This window comes from Ictidomys tridecemlineatus, chromosome 4 (genome assembly GCF_052094955.1).
Source record: "Ictidomys tridecemlineatus isolate mIctTri1 chromosome 4, mIctTri1.hap1, whole genome shotgun sequence".
Taxonomy (NCBI): domain Eukaryota; kingdom Metazoa; phylum Chordata; class Mammalia; order Rodentia; family Sciuridae; genus Ictidomys; species Ictidomys tridecemlineatus.
Window position 1 is genome coordinate 47,646,127 of NC_135480.1, and position 23,487 is coordinate 47,669,613.

A 23,487-nucleotide genomic window follows, 5' to 3' on the forward strand; every position below is an offset into this window, starting at 1 on the left:
GACCACCAACAGCAGTATAACACTTATGAGTTTTCAAGAAATACATACTATTGTGGTTATTCTGGTCGCCTCAACTTCCTTATTTTAATTAAGAATTTTCAGATTCTACTCTTTTGCCCTGTTATAAGACCAAGTTTTAAATTCAAACATCAGTTTAGGCATTGAAATTAGCTGGCATAGTTTAACACTCCTGCTCTGGTTGCTATTCTAAAATGAAACAAAACCAAACCACAAAACCCTTGGAGATTTCTCTTACGTTCAACAATGAAACCAGTTCTGTCGTGGTAAGTACATTATTTCATCTTTCTTAGTACTAACAGCCTAATTTGAGTTTCTGACTTTTTAACCTAAAGTAATGTGGCTTTTGTCTCATTACTTGACTGAACTCTTCTTGCAACTAATAAGTGACATCCTTGTTGCTAAAATAAATAGAAACTTTTTGAGACTTCATATTATTCCATCCTTTAGGCAGCAGTTAATATTCCTGATAATGTGGCTTTTAGCATGAATGACTCCATTTTGACTTGGTCTGATCTGATGAGGCCTAGAGCAGGAGCTCAGCCCAAAACAATGGCCTCCCATAATTTTTAGTTAACAATTCAAAATTAGATGCTATTTGAATGATCCTCATAAAATACATATGTAATCATGTCACTCTTCCAGATTAAAACTCTTTGTTTCTCATTTCCTTAATAATTAAGTTTAAATGGCATGTCATGCTTCACAAAGGCCTTCATTAACCACTATCCCTTTCCACTAACCACTCAAATTTTCTTACACTCCATGTTCTAACCACCCTAAATCTTTTTTGGCTTCTCCATTGTCGAGATGGTTTTTCTTTTCCTGGCCTCTATATATCATGTTTTTCGCTTACTACATACAATTATATTCAAGCTAACTTTTTGCGGGGGTTTGGTTTGGTTAAAGTTTAAGAAAGAAACTTAGTGTCAGTTGCCATGAAAGATATTTCAGATTTTTCTTTTCTCTCTTCAAAACACTTTTTGAAATAATAAATACTAAAGAGAAAATATTAATGTATACTTCCATTAACATGTACAGTAAAGGAACATATATGCTCATAAATATATAAAATATTTCTAAAAGAATAATCAAGAAACTAAATCAGTATTTCACTTAGGGAGGAGAAATGGTTTAACGTCTGCACAGAAGGAAAACTTATTTTCCAATATTACACATTTTTGTTTTTGAATTTTGAAGAATTTTCTTATGAGAATTAAAAAATAATAAATGCTCAAATTTGAGATTCATCAGACATTCTATCATCAGACTTTCCAGTAAGAAGTTGAACTTTTAAGATTAGGAGTGATAATTATTGAGATGTCTACAGTTTAGTTTTTTCAAAGAATAAATGGGAAAAAACCCATTTAATTACTGATTTTAAACCCTTAGTTTTATGATAATTTTCTGTATAAATTTCATTCTCCTAAATTTTGTAATTCTGAAACCCTTTATGAATTTACCTGAAATATAATTAATAAGCATTGTGACTCAAATAAGCTGAATTTGGTGGGGGGAAATACCAAAAATTTAATTTTGGCTTTAATAGTATATTATCCCAAATCAATATGTGATTCTACCACACGAAGAATATTTTTGGCATTTTTCCCCTCCAAATTTTCAAAATATATTATAGCAACTGAAATAACATATAAATACAAATGACACTGCTATTGTGGGAAGCCATCTGTGAATTACATGAGGATCTTCTCTCAGTATGGTAGCCAGGGAGATTTAGGTTTGGCATCTCAAACTATCCGTGGCTCTCCCAAAGCAATAGATTGCCCAATGCACATGACCTTTATCTCCACTCTACTAGGAAAATACTTTATAGTAGCTCCAGGGATGGGTGTAATCTGTTAGGAACTGAACAGCACACCTTTAACTTATTTTGGTGAAGAACATTCTATGGAAAGCCTTTGATGTTTCCCAATATAAATAAAGCAGGCTTGGGCTCCATTTTGCCATAGTATAGAAGCTCAATCTGATTGGCTTGCCCATCCTGCCCCCACTTCTGCAACTACTGTCTGTGTCCTGTGGTTTTTTTTTTTTTTTTCCATCATTCTGTTTTTCTTAGCTTGTATTTCTTGGCCAGTCCATCCCACTGAAGGGAACCCTATTCCCACCGCCTACCTGGGTTGCCACCCACCCAGGTTGCGAGCAAGAGGTATATCATTTACAAAAAATAAAATAAAATATCTAAAATATCAAGCTGTTAACGCTTCAGCTCTTAGCTTGAAAGTCTTCCTTTGAAAAGTTTTCATCATTGTTCTTCCTGCTACTGCTATCCCACACACTCCGTAGAACTGCTCACATTAATGAAGGAACTATAGTTGGCTCTACTTATCTTTTTTATAAAGTTTGTCTTTATGAGGTGATGAAATCTTGAGGGTAAGGGAATTTATAATTATGTAAGCAACAGCAGAATCTCCAGGTTTCTTATTTAAAAAAAAAAAAAAAGCAAAGTGGTGAGAATAGCAGAAAACAGATTTCAAATACTGAAATAATTTTTAAAAGTAGATTTTATGGAGCGAAGTGTCAATGAGCACACATATATATTACTAAATATTTCTAGTACCAGTGATTTACAACAACAAATTAGCTACAAAAATTATTATAATAAAAACTTACTCTGATTCAGTAGCAACCAAATAAGACCCATAATATGAGCTGGATAATAGCTCAGTGAGTGGTAGAGTGCTTGCTTAGCATGTGGGTTCCATCCCCAGCACACACATAAAGAAAACCTGCAATATGGCTTATAGCAATTTCTCAAGTAAGAGTACCTGTAACAGTGCTATGGATATTTAATATATTCTCATATTCACTTCTTATGGTAATGAATTTTAAAATTTTATCGGGGATACTTTTTTCACTTTCTTTGGTCTAGTTATTTTGACATAGATAATTCAGGAAGGATTAAATAACTTAAGGATTATTTTCAGATGAATTCACAGTAGTAATATTGTTAATAGAATAAAAGCACACTTCTTTCAAGAAAATAAAATATAAACAATGCTAATACAAAATTTCTCTAACATGATAGCATAGAAATTTGATTTTGTCTCTTTATACATGCATGCACATGTATGATCTTATACACATATATGTATATATTCTATTCTGCAGGAAAGAAATAAATAGCAGAAATACATTTATGTAGGATACAAAATGTATTCTAGAGATATATAAGCACAGAATATATATGTGTGTATTCATACACATGCACATATTATGAGTATAAATTCAACAATTATCAGTTAAAATTTTATTAGTAATATATGGTGGGACCAGTTTACAGATGGTGTGGTAATGGTTGCAAAAGTGGCAGAAAGGAACTTAGCACGCAATATATTTAATAAATAAAACTTAGTGATTCATTAAATATTATGATACTGTATAAGATAAAAAATCCCAACTCTTCAATAGATCTTTAGTTGGTATCTTTCTGACAACCCACACATTTCTAGGTAGGTAAGAAACTACTGACATTGTAGGAATTAACTTGGAAATTAATAGTTTGTCTACAATGTTTCATGGCTCCAAAATATGAAATGGTCTTGAAGAATAATGAAAAATATTAGTTTACCATCTTGATATCATTTTGACTGCACTTTATAACTTAAAATATTTTTTACAATTAGGTTCATATCCCCAACCTAACAAGTTCGTAAATATTGTAAATATGATCCATTTTCTTTACAATCATCTTAATGTGGTAACTTAGTTATATGCTTTGGTATGAAAGTATTTACTAAAATATTTCATTTTTATATAAAAATTAAATATTTCCATCATTTGCTTTATCTCAGAAGTCAGTCTTTCAGTTGAACTTTAGAATTTTTGAGTAGTGACAGATCATTCCTGTCAAGTGGTCTTGAGGCAGAAAGAAATTAACAGAAAAATGAATGCAGTTTTTCAGGAATTAAACACATGATGCCTAAGATGTGGATGTAAAGATAACTACATATTACAATTATTTATTCAACATATGTATCCTTTAGGACTCACCATATTTCTTTTGTTCTTTATCTTTGATAGAATTAATTTCATTTGATTTTACATTAAGGCAAAAGACAGATATATCCTTTTCCTTGGCTTTAATTAGTCTCAAATTCATCTAAGAACAGAGAAAATGATGCTAATATCACAAAAGGTTCACATCAATATTAGGACAACTCTTTTCTTCTAATAAATTTATGCTGTTTATATTAACTAAATGTTTAAAAATACTAATCCTGAGCAAGAGTAAAAACAAGAACAGTTTTGACTAAAGAATAAAATTCCTTCATTGTTAAACAGCTTTAAAATTCAACCACGGAACATAAAGTCAGTAAGACTAGAATTTATACTTCTGATGTCCATGGCAAACCTGAATACTTTGAGCAGAAATAAAACACACATAGTAGATAATACACAATAGTAAAAAGCATCAGAAATAGATGCACCTGGATTTTGTTAAATATAACAAAGGTCACTCAGTCCTTCATAGACAACCCTAGTTGGTAGAACAGCACTGAACAGTGTATGGCATTTAGCAGAAATTCCTCAGAAAGGCCACATGGATTCTTTTTAGATAGACATAGATTTTTCAAAATGTTCAAAGATATAAAAGACGCATTTGGAAATCAACATGAATTCTGTTTTCACAGAAGCAGAATGTTCTGGACACTTTGAAAATTGAAGTAAGTCACTTGAGTTTTTCATTACAGATGTCTCCTCCATGAAAAATAAAAGCTCACTGCCCAGCAAAGCATCATTTTCACAGAATATTTAAACATCAGTGAAGGCTTTGAACAAGGGCTTTTCAACATGGGTCAACTGAAACCTAGCTCTAAGAATAATTTTCTAGTACATGTGATGAAAGTGCTTAGGAGTAGGAAATTGACAGCACAGCAAGGATCCTCTCACAGTATTAAGGCCTGTCCATGTGGGATTGGTCAGTTGAAAGTCAGCACAGTGAACATTAGATAATGATATCTGACCCTGGGCACTGCCCTCCAGGTTTCTTCTGTATGACTTCTTTTATTCGAACTGTCGTTCTTCTTCTTCATCTGCTTCTTCAATGACCTGAATCTCATCTGCTTGAGATAATGAAGTTTTTTCTACCTGCAGTTTATTTCCCTCAGCTTTACATTTTTCTTCTTCCTCTATGATTTCCTTCCATATCTTGTGGTTTTCAGTGAGGTGGTGCATCAGCTGACAAAATATTCGCCTTCTGCTTTTCCTTCTTTGTGGTTCTGTGAAATTTAAAACAAACATCTTCTGATTATAGCGATTATGATTGATTGACTCATTCATTCATTCCACAAATGTCTTCATGCCAACCATTCTGTAAGTATTTATATAAGCACTGAGGTTATAATAGTGAATAGTAAGATAAAGAATACATTAGATGGTATTAAGTATTATGAATAAAAAGAAAACATGAAGAATAGCCAAAACTGGATAGGGGAAGGTAAGTATAGTCTTGATTTCAAATGAAAACCACAGCAACCCAAAGTTAAAAACCAGTCTCTTAAGGGATTTTTATGTATTGAATTTAACATAATTGCCAAAATTCTGGTGAATATTAATCATTTTTAGAAGCTAGTCAACCTTCCCAAAGTGACACTCAAGATAGTAGAGGCATAAGAGTACTCTTTGCTGCTACTTAATCCTAAATAGGAGGCATAAGTATGTGAAGGGGATAAGGGATAGGTTCTTTATAGTTAACTTATATGTTCTGATTTATATCATGTTTGGGAAAAAATATGTAGCTAGGTACAATTTAACTTATCTAAAACAAAGGAGCAAACAATTGATTTCATTCACAATTATGAAGGTGACAAATGGATATGCTTTTAAAATTTTCTATTTATGCTCATTGTCTTATATAGAAAAATATATTATTATAGTCTAATAACTCTATTTTAATGCCACAAAACTTGATTCTGCCTTTAGAGCCAAGAAATGTATGTTTTCCTTTCCTCCCCACTGTTTAGATCTATTTCCCAAGCCTATGTGAATGTCATTAGCAAGCTGCTAGAAGTTGTAATTCTCAACTGCCTAGTGGTGTTGGGAGCAGGTTGTCTGAGGAGGGGTGAGATGAAGGAGGACTAGCAGCTAGGATCCTCCTATCTCAAATGTTCAGATGTGGTGACAGCCTTATCATGGATGAATAGGTGAAGTGTGCTGAAGAGCACTGGCCAGAGGACATCTCCCGAGATGCTATTTATTAAATAAGAATTCTCATTGTGTAACAGTATTAACACAGTACCCAGCACAGAGCAGTCACTCAAAACATGACTATTGAATCTAAACAGTAAGATTGTAGTTACACAAGACATGACTGCTGAATCTGCATCTAAGAAACAAAGATAGAAGTTCAAATTAAATGGACATTTGTAGTTAATAACATTAAATAAATTATAGATTTTCTGAATTCTTACTAGGATTTAGATTGTCCTCCATTTCTTCATCATCCATATCTAATTCTTCACCATCTTCATCATCACCACTTTCAGTATCATCTTCCTCTTCTGTTTCTATCCACTGACCCGGCAGCAAACCAGCAGCATCATAGGAGTTACACAGGGGACCCACTATATGAGTGATAAAAGATTCTTGGAGTTTTGCTAGTTGAGGAGAAGAACGATCCATGAAGGGACTGATGGGTAGACCAAGATTTGCTTCTTCATCTCCCTGAGCATTTTAAAAAGAAAAAATACATTTTTGTTGTTTTAAATTTTTTTCTGTTGTTGATAGACTTTTTATTTTATTTATATGTGGTGCTGAAAATTGAACCCAATGCCTCACACATGCCAGGCAAGTGTGCTACCTACCGCTGAGCCACAGACCCAGCCCAGCCACAGCTCCAGCCCGAAAAATACGTTTTTGTTGAAAGAGCAAACACTGAGCTTTGCTTGTAAATTATCTTTACATTTTTAAAATATAGTGTACATCAAAATAACTTTTACAAAGAAATATTTATGGACTTAATTATTCTATCATTTTAACTATAACAACAATTTGAGAAATTCTAAGCAAATTTTTAATCTCATATCTATCTATATCAATCATTATAGATGATATTAAGTTCATAAAATATATAGCTTTTAAAATAAATATCATAATTTTACTAACAACCTGCAAAATTCTATAATGTCATATATAGATTCTCTTTCTCCTTAAAAGAGGAAGACATAGTCGATGCATTTTATAAGACACACAAAAGCAGTTACTACAGTTGAGGTAAGACTTTGGGTGTATAGTTCCAATTGTCTGATTCCCTTCCATTGTAGCTTCTAGGGTTCTACAGAGCACAATTTGAGATCAGATGGATGTTCTTTCAAATTCACTTTTGCAACTTAACCACATGTGGTATTGGCATGCTTATGCCAGTATCATCATGTAAAAATTTTGAATAATAATCTACCTTATAGGGTTACTATGATGATGAAAGGCAATATTATTCAAAGTGAAACATTCCCCAAATGGTACTATTAATGTTTTAGTTTTACTATCTAAATTGGTTGGAAATTAATCATCCTTCACAATGCATAAATTCTGCAGGCAAGCAGTTTTATCTGTGATGAGCCCACACAACCCAAGGAAATGACCAGAACTGGCCCAGTGATTAACTATCCCATGGTTAAAAGTCTTCTAAAAGAAATAAAACTATTAATATTTTTCAAAAAACAGTTTGGACATAGTGGTAGAATGCTTGCCTAGTAATGTAAAGCTCCTGGATTCAATCCTCAGCATTGCAAAACAAACAAAAAAAAACAACAAAAGGGCTGTTGTTATTAGCTCAGAGGTGGAGTGCTTGTCTCGAATATGTGAGGCACTAGTTCAATCCTCAGCACCACATAAATAAAATAAAGGTATTATGTCCATCTACAACTAAAAAATATTTTTTAAAAACCCAGCTGGGTTTAATCCACAGGAGTCTTCAATTTCATAGGTATACCCCAGGAGTCTGGCTTTTCTAAGCCCACGCCACTTAAATAGCTTTAAGGGTATAAAGACTGTATAATTAAGATAATAAATAGAAAAAAAGCATTGGGGAAATTATAATTATGTATCTACATGAAAGAAGTTCAACAGTATAGCCAAAACAAGAAGGAAATTTAATAGTTCTAATAAGAGATAACTAGGACTTTCATACATAGTATAGTATCAGATGACATTTTTCTTCTTTATCATGACTAAAATCTATGAAGATGGAGTGAAACTGTTTGAGGTAATATGTTTAGCACTAGATCTGGATTTATAGCCAACATTACTGAGCATTTTGTGTCAGGAACTATTCCAAGACTTTTACATGTATAAAATTTATTTAATCCTCACAGCAATCTTTATGAGTTAGGTATATCATCATGCATATTTTATCAACAAGAATACTGAAGCATAGAGAAGTTAAGTAACTTACCCAAGGTCACATTGTCAATGAGAAGGAAAAGCTAGGGTTCAACCTAAGGCATGACTTCTAAGTTTGTTTAATAAGTATTAACTCTATATTCTCTAAAAATAATTTAAAGTTGTTTGTAATTGAACATTTCTAATGTTATTTCACTGAAATAGTGGGTTTTCTAAAACTGATAATATATCACTACATTTTATTACCAACTTATGCAGCTAATGAAAAATGGATTTTTCCTTAGCATAAAATTCCTCTTTTGTGAATGCAAAATCTACTGGAGAACTCTGAGGTAAGCTTCAGTTATCACTGAAAATGAGTACAGGAATATGCAAACTATATGCTATAATCTTACAAAGATAATCATTGCCCAAAATTATATATGATTTAAATACATCAGAATAGCAAAATATTATAATATTGGAATACTTATATATTTATGTGATCACATAGAATGGTATTTATAACTTGAAAAGGTGGCTAAAAGACTTTTACCATACAATCTGGGGGTAACCAGGTATGCCAGATAAGCGCACATTGTGAAACAGAGTCAACTTTGTTATTCCTGTTTTCTGCTTATAGTAAGAAAGCCCTGACACAAAGAAGGTCTCACTCAGTAGACATTTTGATCTTTCCTGATTATTATGGCCAACATGGATTCCCAAGGAATCCATTTCATAAGTTGTATTTGATATTTTGGAGATAATGAAATGTGAAGCTTATGGGAAAATCAATTTACTTCTACATTATGTGGAGCCTCAAGATATGACAAAAATGGGACAGATTCTGCAAATTGGTAGGATTATTTTAAAGCCAAGATTTAAAAATCAATGAAAAAAAGGAAAGAGCATATTTATATCTTTGAATCCTTGAAAACTACAAAGTATCTACTCTACAGGTGTTGCTAGCCCTCTAATTTTTTGTTCTCTGCTAGAATTTCTGCCCAGTTGATGTTTCTATGGGACAGTAGTTTGTATTTCAATAGTACAATTGAAATATTGTTGATATTCTTTAAATATAGTCTGAGCAAATCCTGGAATCACCCAAAAGCCACTTCTTTTAGAAATCAGTTGTTCTAGGTTATAGATTCTCAAGGTTGAAAGGGATCTTAGAATTAGTCTCTTTCCCTATAGATTAAAGAATATGTTCAACTCATTTCAGATAGGCAATAAGCCTGTCATTGCTTTTAATTTTAGAAGCATAGACAAGCGGAGCTGAGAAAATACTAAGAACCAGAGAGAAAACACTTTCTAGCCCTTTTCAGTCAAAGCAATTCAGATTTCAAACACCTTAGTGTAGCTATCTAAATCCCCAAAAGTACTTTCTTCCCACCAATCTCATATTTCAACTTACCTGCTCATAAAATTCATTGACAATGCCCTCTGTCCATTTCAAATGCAAGTCCCGAACTTTTGCTGGGCCATTTATATCTGCAAGTTTAATGCACACCTGGCAGACCAAGAGACGATCATTTTCACTACTCCATTCTATACCATTGCTGTTTACATCATTGGCCTATTTTGGAAAAAACAGAATTATTTTAGGTTCTGAAGTTTTCTAATAATAGTTGTTGGGTTTTTTGTTTGTTTGTTTGTTTTCATCAATTACCTTAAAACTGTTTCTTGTCCAAATGATAGGAAGAAATTTCTTTTTCTTAAATGCCTTTTTAAATCAGCACATACCACAAAATGGACTTCAATGGGTTAAATTACCCATTGAAGAGTTTATTTCAGTGGAAGCATACCTTCCTATAAACAACCAACCATGGATTTCAATGTTTGTGATTATCACAGAGAATAATAATTTATTTGTATATATGCATGTGTTATATATGTATGTTCTCACACACACACACACACACACACACACACACACACATATATACCACTATCAGAATTGTAAGTATTTCTACCTCAAAAAAGCATAGTTAAGGAGTTAAGAAGTTGGCTGTAGTTCTGAAAGGTGAAGTGATATAGTTAAAAGAACACAAGTGTTAGAAGCTAATCCCTATATCACTCAGAGCCATTTACTTAATTCAGTGTGTGAGCTGGAAAAATTACTTAACCTATTTGATTCTTTCATTTACAAAATAAGAAAGTATTACCAATCTAACATTTTGTCATGAGGATTAATAAATGAAAAATGCCTCATTCATTAACATTATTTAAATAAATGGAATTATCAATATTAGGCAAATCTAGTAATTCTTTCAAGAACTCAAACGTCCTTTTATAAAAAATGAAGACAATGGGCTAGATCATGGCTCTTGAACTTTATTTTAGTGTTATGGTAGTTTTTAGCACCAAACCCGTTAATCAAAGGAAATTTTAAGTGGAACACCAGCATAGGAAATACTTGAAAGCTCTTTTTATTGAAACTGGGCAAGAACTCTAGAGCCCCTCTAGATAGAAGTGTTAAGGGGAAAAAAAAAAAACAGAATGAAAGAAGTGCTAAGGAACACAGATTCAGAAGTATTGATTAGATAATCTTCCATTTGTACAAGGTGACTCAAACATTTAAAAAGTATTTTATTAAATAAAATAAAAGTGAATAGAGCTATACAAATATGAAATAATTTTAATGTACCTGATTTCTCAACAATTTAATAAGTAATTTATAAATATTATGATGTCAACATATATAGGTGTCTGCTTCCTGGGGGAGTTAAATCTAGTACTCCTTTGTTAATAGTTTCTCTACCCTAACAGTATAGTTTCCTTTAGAACACAAAAATCATCAAGGAAATATCAGCTTCCTGCCAGCCAAACAGGGGGTATCCTCTCAAGAATCTAAAGCAGTGGTTCTCAACTTTTCTTCACCCCAAATTCCTAAGGGATAGAACATGTTCCTATCAGTACCACCATCATACTAGTGAATGTGAGTTCTTTGAGGCAAGGGACTCTGACCTGTTCTTTCCTCATTTTTCCCTAGCATAGTGATTGTACATAGTGGACAATTCCAGTAAATAGTTGTTGAATGAGTGAATTAATTATTCTCAAGTTGAAGAGGGTATTAACTTTTCTTCCCTCATGTCAGCTAGTTAAAGAATTACTAATACAAAGAAGGTGCAACTGGTGTGGCAAGATGGCATAACTGGCTTTTAAGAAACAAATGTTTGATTTCATATAGTGTTTCTGGCCCATAAAATCTTTTTACATAACTGGTTTGTCACTATATGCAAGAATATGTCAAAAAGAAAATACAGCAAAGAACAGTATTTTAAGATGTTATCATAACAATAAAATGCTTTATTTGTTTGAACCAGGAGCACTTAACCACTGAGCCACATCCCAGCCCATTTCTTATTTTTTATTTTGAGACAGGGTCTTCCTAAATTGCTTGGGTCCTTATTATGTTGCCGAGGCTGGCTTTGAACCTGCAATCCTCCTGCCTCAGCCTCCTGAGCCACTGGGATTATAGGTGTGAGCAACTGTGCCTGGCATATGTATTCTTTTATACCAATTTTTTATTGTTACTGCATGAGTAGTATTAATTCTAAAAACATTAAAAAACGTCATTTATCAGTAACACTGAAGACAATGATTTCATTTTTGAAATCAAGTATTAATTTGTATAACAAACCTTGGCATTGAATTCAGCAAGGAAATCAAAATGCTTTTTAAGATCTGTAGCAAGGATTGCTTCAATGACTAGAAAACGAAAGCGCTTGAATTCCACATGATCAAGATTAAGAAGGAAGTTGTATTCTGGGCGAGAAAGATATAGATTCCAAGCTGATGCAGCATGATGATTTTCCAAAACAGATCTGTCATTGTACAAAACTGCCTAAAAAGGAATAAAGAAAAATAAGGCATTCCAAAGATATGAATCTTTAATAATTCAGAGTTAGGAGCAAGTTGAAAGAATACGATGAGTATATACTTCGTAGTGGGCTTTTTACCAGGTATCTTAACATCTGTGATACAGGTTGTAATAATTTCATAACTTTCTAGACTGACACACAGAGAGGTTAAAGCACACCTTTACTTCCATCACACATAGTAAGTGAAAGGGTTGTCTCCAAATTTCATCTTCTTTGCACATGCCATGCTGCCACCTCAAATACGGAAAGGTAATATTTTGAGGTCTACTTCAATCAGTAAACCTTCTCAGATAAAGCTTCTGATAATAAAGTCACTAGGGATCAAGAGCAGGTTTAGAGACACATTTCTTTTCTTTAGCTAGCATGAAGTCAATGGTGGTGGTAACTGAAAAATAGGTACTTTCCAAAGTAAGAGACCTTCATATCTAAGGACAACACATAGCCCATACTCCCATCCTGACACAGTGCTTCGAAGTAAGACATAAGTATGCAACAGGTAAAAGCACAAATCCTGTGGTTCAAACAGTGTGGAACTACTCACTTTTTTCCATCTCACTCCAGGGGATAACCCTAAATTGCCTCTTCAAGTAGTCTAGGTCTTTGGAAAACAGATTCAAAATTGCTAAAACCTCTTCTACCTCTAAAAATTAGGCAGTTTTAAAAAATTATTAAATAAGCATTGTGATTATTAAAAGAATTTCCATATGAAGTCATGCTTAAGGCCAGGGATGAAAATAAAAACCTGTCTCTGTTTTCATGGAGCTTACTATACAATGAGAAAGAAAGCCAAAAAAAAAAAAAAATGAGTGAATGTAATGTCAGGTGTATATTCTAAGAATTTAATTTGATAGTTTTTATTTATGGAAGTTAGCTAAAACCTAGATTTAAGCACAGATACATGATATTGTATGATTTTGTTGTTGTGTTGTTTTGTTTTGTTTGCAGTACTGGGATTGAACCTGGGGCCCTATGCATGTAAGGCAAAGTGTTCTAGCTTTAGTCCATATCCCTAGCCCTAGGATATCCCCCAGCCCATATCCTAGCCTGATATTTCTTTTACAATGGTAAGATTTAAAATTTGTAATAGGCCCCATATTAATCTATTTTTTTTTTTGAGATGAGGTCTCATTATGTTGTCCAGACTGGCCTTGAACTCATGAACATCCTGGTGCCTGAGCTCCCTCACCTGAAGAATAGCTGGGATTAAAGGCTCATGCCAAAATGCCCAGCTACTTTACTTTCAGACTCATCATTATATATATATATATATATATATATATATATATATATATTTTAGTTGGACACAATACCTTTATTTTATTTATTTATGTATTTATTTAAATGTGGTGCTAAGGATCGAACCCAGTGTCTTGCACATACTAGGCAAGGGCTCTACCGCTGAACCACAACCCCAGCCATATTTTCATACTAATTTTAATGTAGCTTCATAAATCCCAAAGAGAAAGACTAAGTTTCAAAGATTCTCTAAGGGGATGATTTATTTTTAATACTAATTTGACTAGTTCATGATTAAATCTAATAAACACTGATAAACTGTCAGAATAGCTTTGTCTAGTCAGGAAGACTAAATGTTATAGCTTGGATCTGGAATCCCCCAAAGGCTCATGTGTTAAAGGCTTGGTCCCCAATGCAGCAGTGTTCAGAGGTGGGACTTTGGGAAGTGATAGATCATAAGGGCTGACTTCATCAATGTATTAGCCCGTTGATGGATTCATAGATGAAGGGAAAATTGTGAGGTGACAGCAACTCTAGGAAGTGGGTCCTTGTTAAAGGAAGTGGATCCTTGGAGGACTATATGGGTCCTTTGGGGCCCATATCTTGATCCTAGCTCCTTTCTCTCTCTCTCTCTCTCTCTCTCTCTCTCTCCTTTCTGGCCACCATAAGGTTAACAGCCTACTACATATTCTACACAGTGCTTTGCCTTACCACAGACTCAGGAATGGAGCGGGTCTACTGTGGACTGAAACCTCTGAAACCATGAGCCACAATAAATCTTTCTTTCTTTAAATTGTTTTTCTCAAGTATTTTGTCACAGTGATAAAAAGCTGACATAATCAAACTCTTAGCCGAATAAAACACAATGTACAGTGAATGCCCTGTAAAGCTACCTGGCTTAATAAAACTCTCAGCCAGCTGGTTTGGTAAAAGAAATGCACAAGGTCAGAATTCCTTTACCATTTCAATTACCCTTGAAATTCCCAAGTAAATATAAAAATGAGAACAAAAACCAAGATTGATATTAGAATCTAGATATAACTGCTTTGGTGGAAACATCAAAGACATAGTGAAAATGATAATAGACTGAGGAAAGGCCAAGGGAGGCACATAAAGGAAAAGAATGGAATGAGTTCCTCAATGGACCTCAATAAATTCACCAGTTTGTAGCTGAATAGAGGCAATTAAGAATCATGGAGAAAAATAAGGAAGCCAAAGTCATTTCTACTTTAGGAAGAACACTTCAAGGTAGCACACAGAGTAACAGATCAAGCTTAAATTTAGGAAAAATATTATAGGTAAAACATAATGAAGTCATTAACTATTACTTATTGAGAACTCTTAAAAGGAGGAAAGAAGTGGGGAGTGGAAGAGAAAGGATGGTAGAATTAATTGACCATAACTTTTCTAGCCTTGTATTTGAATACACGACCAGGGTAACTCCATATCATGTACAATCACAAGAACAGGATCCTAATTAGAATAAGTTATATGCTATGTATGTATAATTTATCAAAATACATTCTACTATCAGGTGTACCTAAAAAGAACAAATTTTTAAAAAAGGAAAAAAGAAAAACAAGTAGAAAAGAAAGACAGTCACCTAGCTAAATTAGAGCTTCAGTAAATTATCTGCATCCTTAAGGGAGAAGTATAGTGCACGTCTGGCTCACCTATACTCAAAGCAAATGAAAGAAGGAGTAAAAGCAGATGTGGACTAGAACAGTAAGTAATTTCTATTCATATGATATCTGATTCAGGAAGTTCTCAAGCCATCTGAACTATAAAACTTTCTGCTACAGTTTGAATCTGGAATATCCCCCAAGTCCCATGCCTTGGTCCTTAACTTGGCACTATTGGAAGTTATTTGTTTGACCTCTAAGAGGGTGAGCCTAGTGGGAGTTTTAGATCATTGGACACACAGTCTCAAATGGAACTGTGGAATGCCAGTCTCCTTCTCTCTCATCTCTGAGTTGCCATGACATGAGCATCTTTGCTTCACTACTCCCTCCTGCCATGATGTGCTACAACTCCACAGGCCCAAAACTAATGGGGCCCAACTGATCATGAACTTAAACCTCTGAAGCTGTGAACCAAATTAAACCTCTCCTCTTTGTAAGTTGATTGTTTCAAGATTTTTGTCACAGTAATAGAAATTTGACTAATACACTTTCATCTTTTTACTCTGAGTCACATCAGGTATGTATTTTTAGGTTCTGAGGAATAAACTCTTATCTTAGGTCAAATATTTAAAAGCAACCAGAAATCAGACACAGAATTCTTTATGCCAAATCCAGTACTTTTTCCAAATGACCAGAATTTTTCAAAGATTATTATATGTTAAGTTGGAGAGAATGGGCATCTGAATCTTACAGAATGGTACTATAAATGGAGAAATGTGTTCCTTTGAGTGTAGTTTCTCCCAAAACAATAATTGGAAAGTAGAATCTGGGTGCAGTGGCACATGCCTGTAATACAAGTGGCTCAGGAGGCTGAGGCAAGAGGATCTCAAGTTTCAAAGCCAGTCTCAGCAACTAAGCAAGGCCCTAGGCACCTCAGAAACACTGTCTCTACATAAAACAATTTTTTAAAATATTTTTTTTTAGTTGTGGGTGGACACAATGCCTTTATATATATTTATTTATTTGTATGTGGTGCTGAGGATCAAACCCAGTGTCCCACCCAGACTAAGCGAGCACTCCACCACTGAGTCACAACCCCAGCCCTTAATAAAATATTTTTTAAAAGGGGTGGGGTTGTGGTTCAGTGGTCAAGTATCTCTGGGTTCAAACCCTGGTATAAAAATAAATAAATAAATAAATAAATAAATAAAGTGGGCAAATATTAGTAACTAAATTAAATTTATCAGAAAGTTATCTGTGCAAATCATGAGCTATTGATAAAGTCTTATTAAAGAAAGAAAAGCTCATCTACTTACACACATACCATTACAACCACTCACAGATAAATATACTTCCCCTACATCACCCATCACTATAGTGAAGATTCAAGAGAATCTATCTCCTATCTTTTAAAAAGTTCAAATAAAGAAAGAGGAAGAAGCAGAAAAAAGGAACACAGAAAATGGCTTTAGATGATGAAAGCTTCAAAACTAAGGTTTAAACACGGGTAAAGTGAAGAATTAGTATGAATTCAGCAATCACTGAGTACCTACTCTTTTTAGGCATATGGTTCGAAACACCCTCAATCATTAGAGCTTCTAGTCACATGATGGATCTAGCCAGAAGAAATGAAAATCTCAGATCTACTCAGAATTTTTTCAATTGGATCAAAGGCAAAAATATATTCAGCAAGGTCTCCAGAATTTCACAAAATAAGCAGTTATTATTTCATAAACTATTTGCATTTTTCTCCTTGAAGAAGGTCATTTTTTCCTAACTCCCTAGCATATATCATATCTAGGTCCTGTATTTTTATAGAATTAATTAAGAATTAAGGTAGGATCTTAGAATCAGATGGAGTGGCCATATGGCTCAAATGAAGAATGGTTTATAAAGGGATATGTAGCATAGGTGTAAAACTGCAGAACTGGTCTTTAAAATTTGTGAAAAAGTATATCTTACCTGAGGTGCATTCGTAGCCACTAGAAATGCATTTGTCCTTCCTGGGTGATCATAGTCGTGCATGGCAGCTGCCACATACAAAGCCATCAATTCCAGTGCAGGAATGTTTGAAGACAGGCAGCCGTAACTCTCATCAGGAATAGAGCAGCTCTTTGAAGAAATATAAGCCATTCGCCCAGAATTTATTCTATCATCAGAACCTGAGGAACAATAAGTAGTAAAATAAACCAGCATTAGCACATAACTACTTCACAATTATACCAAGGAGTGGATTTCCAATAGGTAGTAGAATTACTTGCTTGTTGACTTAAAACAGACCCCATGGACTTGATTGATGAGGGCCACAACCAAGTTAAGATGGTGCCTGGCAGTACGCTAGGAGGAGTGGTTTCTGAGCCAACGCCAGTGAACCATTAAGATGATAAGGATTCCTTAATGACTGACTGCTGTATCTAGTTTATGTTAATTAAGTTAAGCTGTGTGTAATTAGTTGGGTATATGTACCTCTGCGGGTCCGGCAGAGAGGAGGTGCCTGCTACCTAGGGTATCCGCTACTTTGAGTTCCTGCTCAGTTCCCGCTGAGTTCACTCGCAATAAAGTAGTTCCCGCTTCAACCTTCAAGTTGCTTGTCATCTCCCAGTTATTTCGCCCAGCTGGACAATGGCACTTGATATACTGTTTCCAAAGTATATGCTGGAGGAACAGTGTTAAGTATAACCCTGAAGTTGTGTACAGTTACAGGCCAGAATAGAACTCTCATGAAAACCTGATGCTCTCTTAATCGAGCTAAAAATTTTTAAACCTCAGATTTTCCTATGTCTTTGATTCATTTTAAGTTGATTTTTGAGATAAGTATTCAGTCTCATTCTTCTACATATGAATAACCAGTTTTTCTAACACCTTTTATTAAAATGGATGTTTTTTCTCCAGTATATATTTTTGGCAACTTTGTCAAGGACAAGTTGACTTAGGTTTATGGGTTTGTTTGTGTCTCCTATTCTGTACCACTAACTATGTATCTGTTTTTATGCCATTTACTGTTTTTAATTGAATATTATTCCCAATGATTTCTTTTTCCTGCTGATTATATTTTTTTAAAAAAGGAAAAAAGAAAAACAAGTAGAAAAGAAAGGCAGTCACCTAGCTAAATTAGAGCTTCAGAAATTATCTGCATCCTTAAGGGAGAAGTATAGTGCACGTCTGGCTCACCTATACTCAAAGCAAATGTAAAAGTAACATTTGTAAAACTCTTCAAAGAAAAAGAGGAAATCTTCATATTCCTGACTCAAAGATTATGACACAAAAGCATGAACAAGAAAAGAAAAAATAGATAAACTTATCAAAATTAAAACATCTTGGCTTTAAACACATATCAAGAAAACGAAGAGGAGAGAAATCAGCAGGATGGAATAAAAGTGTGTAGGTATTGTATGTGATTGAAGTTAAGCTGTCAGCAACTCAGACTGATCTGTTATAACTAAAATGTAAGCCTCATGGTGACCACCAAGTAAAAAATAACAGAAAGGGGTGGGGGGAGAGAGAAAGGAAGGAAGAAAAGGGAGGAAGAAATCAAAGCATATCACACAGAAAGGAAAGAGAAAAATGAAGAAACAAACATACAAAACAACTAGAAAACAAACAATAAAACAGTTAAAGTAGTAAGTCTCTACCTACCAGTAATGACCTTGAGTGAAAATTACTTAAATTCTCTAATCAAAATAGAGTAGCTGAATAAGTTCAAAGAAATAAAAGAAAACAAGACCTAAGTATATACTGCCTAAAGAGATGAATTTCACCTTTATGGACACACATTGAATCAAAGTGAAAAGATGGAAAAAGATACTCTAGACTATCGTGGCCTCGGGAGCAGCAGTTAAAAGTTGAAAATATTCACTGGATCAATTTCAAATATTCCAAGTTAGGCTGCTGCTGAGCAAATTTCCAAAACATTCATATATTGAAATATGATTTTAAAGAGAAAGTCCTTGAGACCGGGAAGGTGGCAAATCAGAGAAACATACAATGTCTTAGCAGTTCCCTGAGAGTGAATCCAAAAAGCAGTTCTACAAAGGCAAACTGAGGTAGGAAAACTGAAAAAATGCTAGCAGGCAACACAGAAAGGTAGCAACAACCTGAAAACCAAAAATAACAGTTTTTAGAATAGAATTAATAAAAGCAACAGATGGAGGTAGCATCCAGCAAACAGTGATTCAGAGGGAGGGGAGAAGCTTCCCTCCAATGAGAAGACATAATTTCTTCCACCAAGTTTACAAAACCAGATGCTGCTGTCCAGTGAAGTCACAATAGGAGCAGAAAATAAGTTCATAAATAGAAATCTGTACTTGCATGGGAGAAAGCCCTGACATGCTCCAATAGAGACAATAAAAGAGGATAAGCCATGAGAACTTAAAAAAGAGTCTTTGTTAGGACTTCCTTTGTAGGAACTCAGAAATTCCTGCAGTTGGCCTTCATTTTTCATATCTCACTCTATTTTTCTCCCCTTAATTTTTCTTTTTTGACTGGTTCTTGGTATAATTGTTTTTTGAATATCCAAAGCCATTCAGCCACTTGGGCTCTACTATTCACTGAGTTGGTGAGTGCCCTGAGTCAGTTTGAATATAGAAGAAACTGCAACTCAGACTGTGGGAAACAGGACAACTATGGCACCAGCCAGCTTTTTTTCATCCTGCAGAGGAAAAGTGAAGGACATGTTTATTTGAAACTGGCAATGTGAACTCTGAAATAAGGAGCATGGCTAACACAGGGGTGAAGAGGGACTGATCAGTATCTGTTGGGAAGCAGTGACCCCTGCATCATCTCCTCCAAGCCCAGATAGTGCTGGGGAATTGGCTGAAACATCCCATACACTTCCCCAGAGGACAGGGACTGAGGCTCTTAGAAAGAGGTACAATAGAGTGTGTCAGGCAAGCAGAGGGATGGAAATCAGCATAGAGACTCCCATAACAAGTTCAACCAGTTTGGGTCAGAGCTGAAAACAAACAAACTCCAGGATATCTGCATCACACAAGCTTCCTCTTAGGAGATTCTAAAAATAAAATCAGAAAGAAAGTCTTCTATTTCAAAAGCTTCAGCAAGGAGGAAAGAAAGCATAGCAAATTTATATAGGACAGATATAGTATCAATTGCTTAATAACCAAATACTAGTGTCTCCCCACATACTGTGTTTTGTCAAAATTATATATAAGGTTACATAATTCATCAATTAATTAGATCCCATCTCAATACTTCTTTTTCTTCCATCTCCATTCCCTTTCCCTCTCCTTCATGACTTACATTTATTTCATTTTAACTTCTGTCTCTTCTCCCTTCCTTCCCTTTTTTCCTCTTTGTGTATTTTTTTTTTCCAATTTTTTTTATCCATTTTCCAGTGCAATTTGGTAAAATATCATTAACAATCTTCTCAGACTGTTTTAAATCAATTCTCAACTACATTCCTTTTTGGTGAATAAAATTGTAGAGATTAGTAATAATAACTTCTATAGCATATGAAAATATACGACTTATTCTTAAATTACCACAGTTACTGGTGGTTACTCTCTCCTTTAAAAAGAGGTGCTGATTATTGAAATTAAGACTGTGATTACACCAATCAGATGGGGTGAATCTAAGACATATTCACAGTCCAGGGATTATTATTAAGAGATAACTACTCACTAAAGTACCCACACATAGCAGAAGCCCAGGAATCTATCATAACAGATGTGCAAAAACAGTACTTTGGATAACCTGAGGGAACAAGCCAACAAGATGATTCCAAAAATCTATAAGCACACAATTACTAAATCCACAGATATTGAAATCACAAAGTATACAAAAAGCTGATGATTAAAATGACTGAAATAAATGATTAAAATGATTAAAATGAACTAAGAGATCTATGGAATTAACTAAAACAAAAAATACAGGAAGGGAAAGAGCATTTTAATAGAATTATTCTAGTATCTTTAAGAAACAAATAGAAATCCTGGAAATGAAAGACTCAGTGAATCAGATAAAAACTTCAGTCAAGAGCTGGGGTTGTAGCTCAGTGGTAATGTGCTTGCCAAGCATGTGTGAGGCACTGGGTTCGATCATTAGCACCACATAAAAATAAATAAATAAAATAAAGGTATAAAAAAACCAAAACTTCAGTCAAATGTCTTACCAATAGAATAGAAGATAGAATTTTAGGCATTGATAAGGAATATGAACTTGAAAACAAAACTGAAGAAAATAAAATTAGGGAACCATAGTGAGAATATGCATGAAATCTGAGATAACATTAAAAGACCAAATGTAAGAATCCCTGAAGTAGAAAAGGATCTGAGATACAAGCTAAGGGCATGAATAACCATGTCAGTGACACAATTTCAGAAAAATTTCCAAACCTTGGGAATAAGATGGATTTCAGATACAGAAAGCATTCAGAGCTTCAAAGACACCGAATGAAAAAGGACCTTTGCATACACACTGTAATTGAAATGTCTAACAAACAGAACAAGGATAGAATTTTAAAAGCCTTAAAATAAAAATGTAAGTTCACATTTAGAAGAGAGCCAATGAGAATTATTTCTGATTTCTCAGCAGAAACTCTAAAAGCCAGGAGCCTGAAAGATAATATTTGCAGCTATCCTTCAGAATTGAATAAGAAGTAAAAATCTTCGAAGATAAATATAAACACAGAACTCATAACTTAAAAGCTAGCACTGCAGAAAATACTTAAGAAATACTACACACAAAATAAATTAAAAACAAATCACCAAGTTCTCAAATGGATGAATCTCATCAGAAGAGTAGTTAGGCAATTAAGAATTAGCACAAAATTAAACATTAGAAATAAATTAGGAGCTGGGGTTACAGCTCAGCAGTAGAGTGCTTGCCTTGCACATGTGAGACACTGGGTTTGATCCTCAACATCACATAAAAATAAATACAATAAATAAAGATATTGTGTCCATCTTTTAAAAAATCTTTGAAAACATTAGAAATAAATTAAAATGGTAGAAAATAATAAACATCTCTATAATAACACTGAATGTTAACGCTCTCAACTCTTCAATTAAAAGACACAAACTGGCAGAATGAATTAAAAGTAAGATCCAACTATATATTGTTTGCAAGAGATTCACCTTACATGCAAATATAGCTACAGATTGAAAGTGAAAGGACGGAAAAAAACATTCCATGCAAATGAAAACCAAAAGCAAGCAGGAGTAGCTACTATCATAGCCACCAAATCAGACTTTAAGCCAAAATTAATCACAAGAAACAAAAGAAAATTCATACTTGGAACAATCCAATAAAAAGATATAACAATAGTAAATATTTATGCCCCAAACCTCCATTCATCTAATACATAAAACATCACTACTCAACATAAAGATTCAGATACCAATACAATAATTAGTGGATGATTTCAACACATCTTTTACCAATAGATAATCTTCCAGATATAAAATCATTGAAGATTCTTCAAACCTAAAAAATATTGTAAATCAAATGGATCTAAAAGACATCTATAGAATATTTCATCCAGCAACAACTGAATTCTCCTTTTCAATTGCTCATAGAACCTGTTCTAAAACAGACCACATGTTAGGGCACAAAGTAATTCTTAGCAAATACAAAAAAATTGATGTGATCCCTTGTATCTTATCAGATCATAATGAAATGAAATTAGAAATCAACAGCAAGAAAAAAACAGGGAATTACATAAACACCTGGAGATTGAAAAACACACTTTAAAAAATATTTTTAGTTGTAGATGGACACAATACCTTTATTTATTTATTTTTATGTGCTTCTGAGGGTCAAACCCAGTGCCTCACTTGTGTGAGGCAAGCGCTCTACCACTCGAGCCATGACCTCAGCCTGAAAAACACACTTTTGAATAATAAATGAAACATAAACAAACTAAGTCAAGACACTAAATAATTCCTACAGTCAAACGAGAATAGAAAAAAAAAATACCAGAATCTCTGGGACAGTATGAAGACAGTTCTTAGAGGAATGTTTATAGCCAAGAGTACCTACACTAAGACAAAACAAAACAGAAAGAGCCCAACTAATCAACCTAATTGATGCATGTGAAGGTCACAGAAAATAAAGAACAAACCAATTCAAAAATCAGTAAAAGGAAAGAAATAATTAAGAGCCACAATTAATGAAACAGAATAAAAATGTAGAGGTCAATGAGACAAAGAAATGGTTCTTTGAAAAGATAAAAAAGATTAATAAATGGCCAAACTAACCAAAAGAAAGAAATGTGATATAAATTAGTAAAACTAAGAGATAAAAGAGAATATCACCACTGACACTTCTGAAGTTCAGATATTAAGGAAAAACAAATACATTCACCAGGATAGTCATATCAAAAAGGTAGTTAATAACAAGAAATGACAAGGATGTGAAGAAATTTGAACCTT

The 23,487-nt window shown here is 33.9% G+C and overlaps 1 protein-coding gene across 2 annotated transcripts in view; it reads right to left on the bottom strand.

The window, feature by feature from the left end:
• Positions 1 to 2,522: 2,522 nt before the first annotated feature.
• Positions 2,523 to 23,487, bottom strand: part of Pde3b (phosphodiesterase 3B) — a 179,850-nt gene continuing 158,885 nt past the window's right edge. The window contains exons 12-16 of one of the 2 annotated variants that reach the window (XM_005326856.4): positions 17,063 to 17,262; positions 12,002 to 12,205; positions 9,773 to 9,934; positions 6,450 to 6,702; positions 2,523 to 5,258 (exon numbers count right to left, since the gene is read on the bottom strand). In XM_005326856.4, coding sequence (XP_005326913.2) covers positions 5,044 to 5,258; positions 6,450 to 6,702; positions 9,773 to 9,934; positions 12,002 to 12,205; positions 17,063 to 17,262 — 1,034 coding nt within the window. In that variant the 3' untranslated portion in view covers positions 2,523 to 5,043. The remainder of the gene's footprint in view (positions 5,259 to 6,449; positions 6,703 to 9,772; positions 9,935 to 12,001; positions 12,206 to 17,062; positions 17,263 to 23,487) is intronic. The other variant, XM_078046436.1, reaches the window with a different exon arrangement.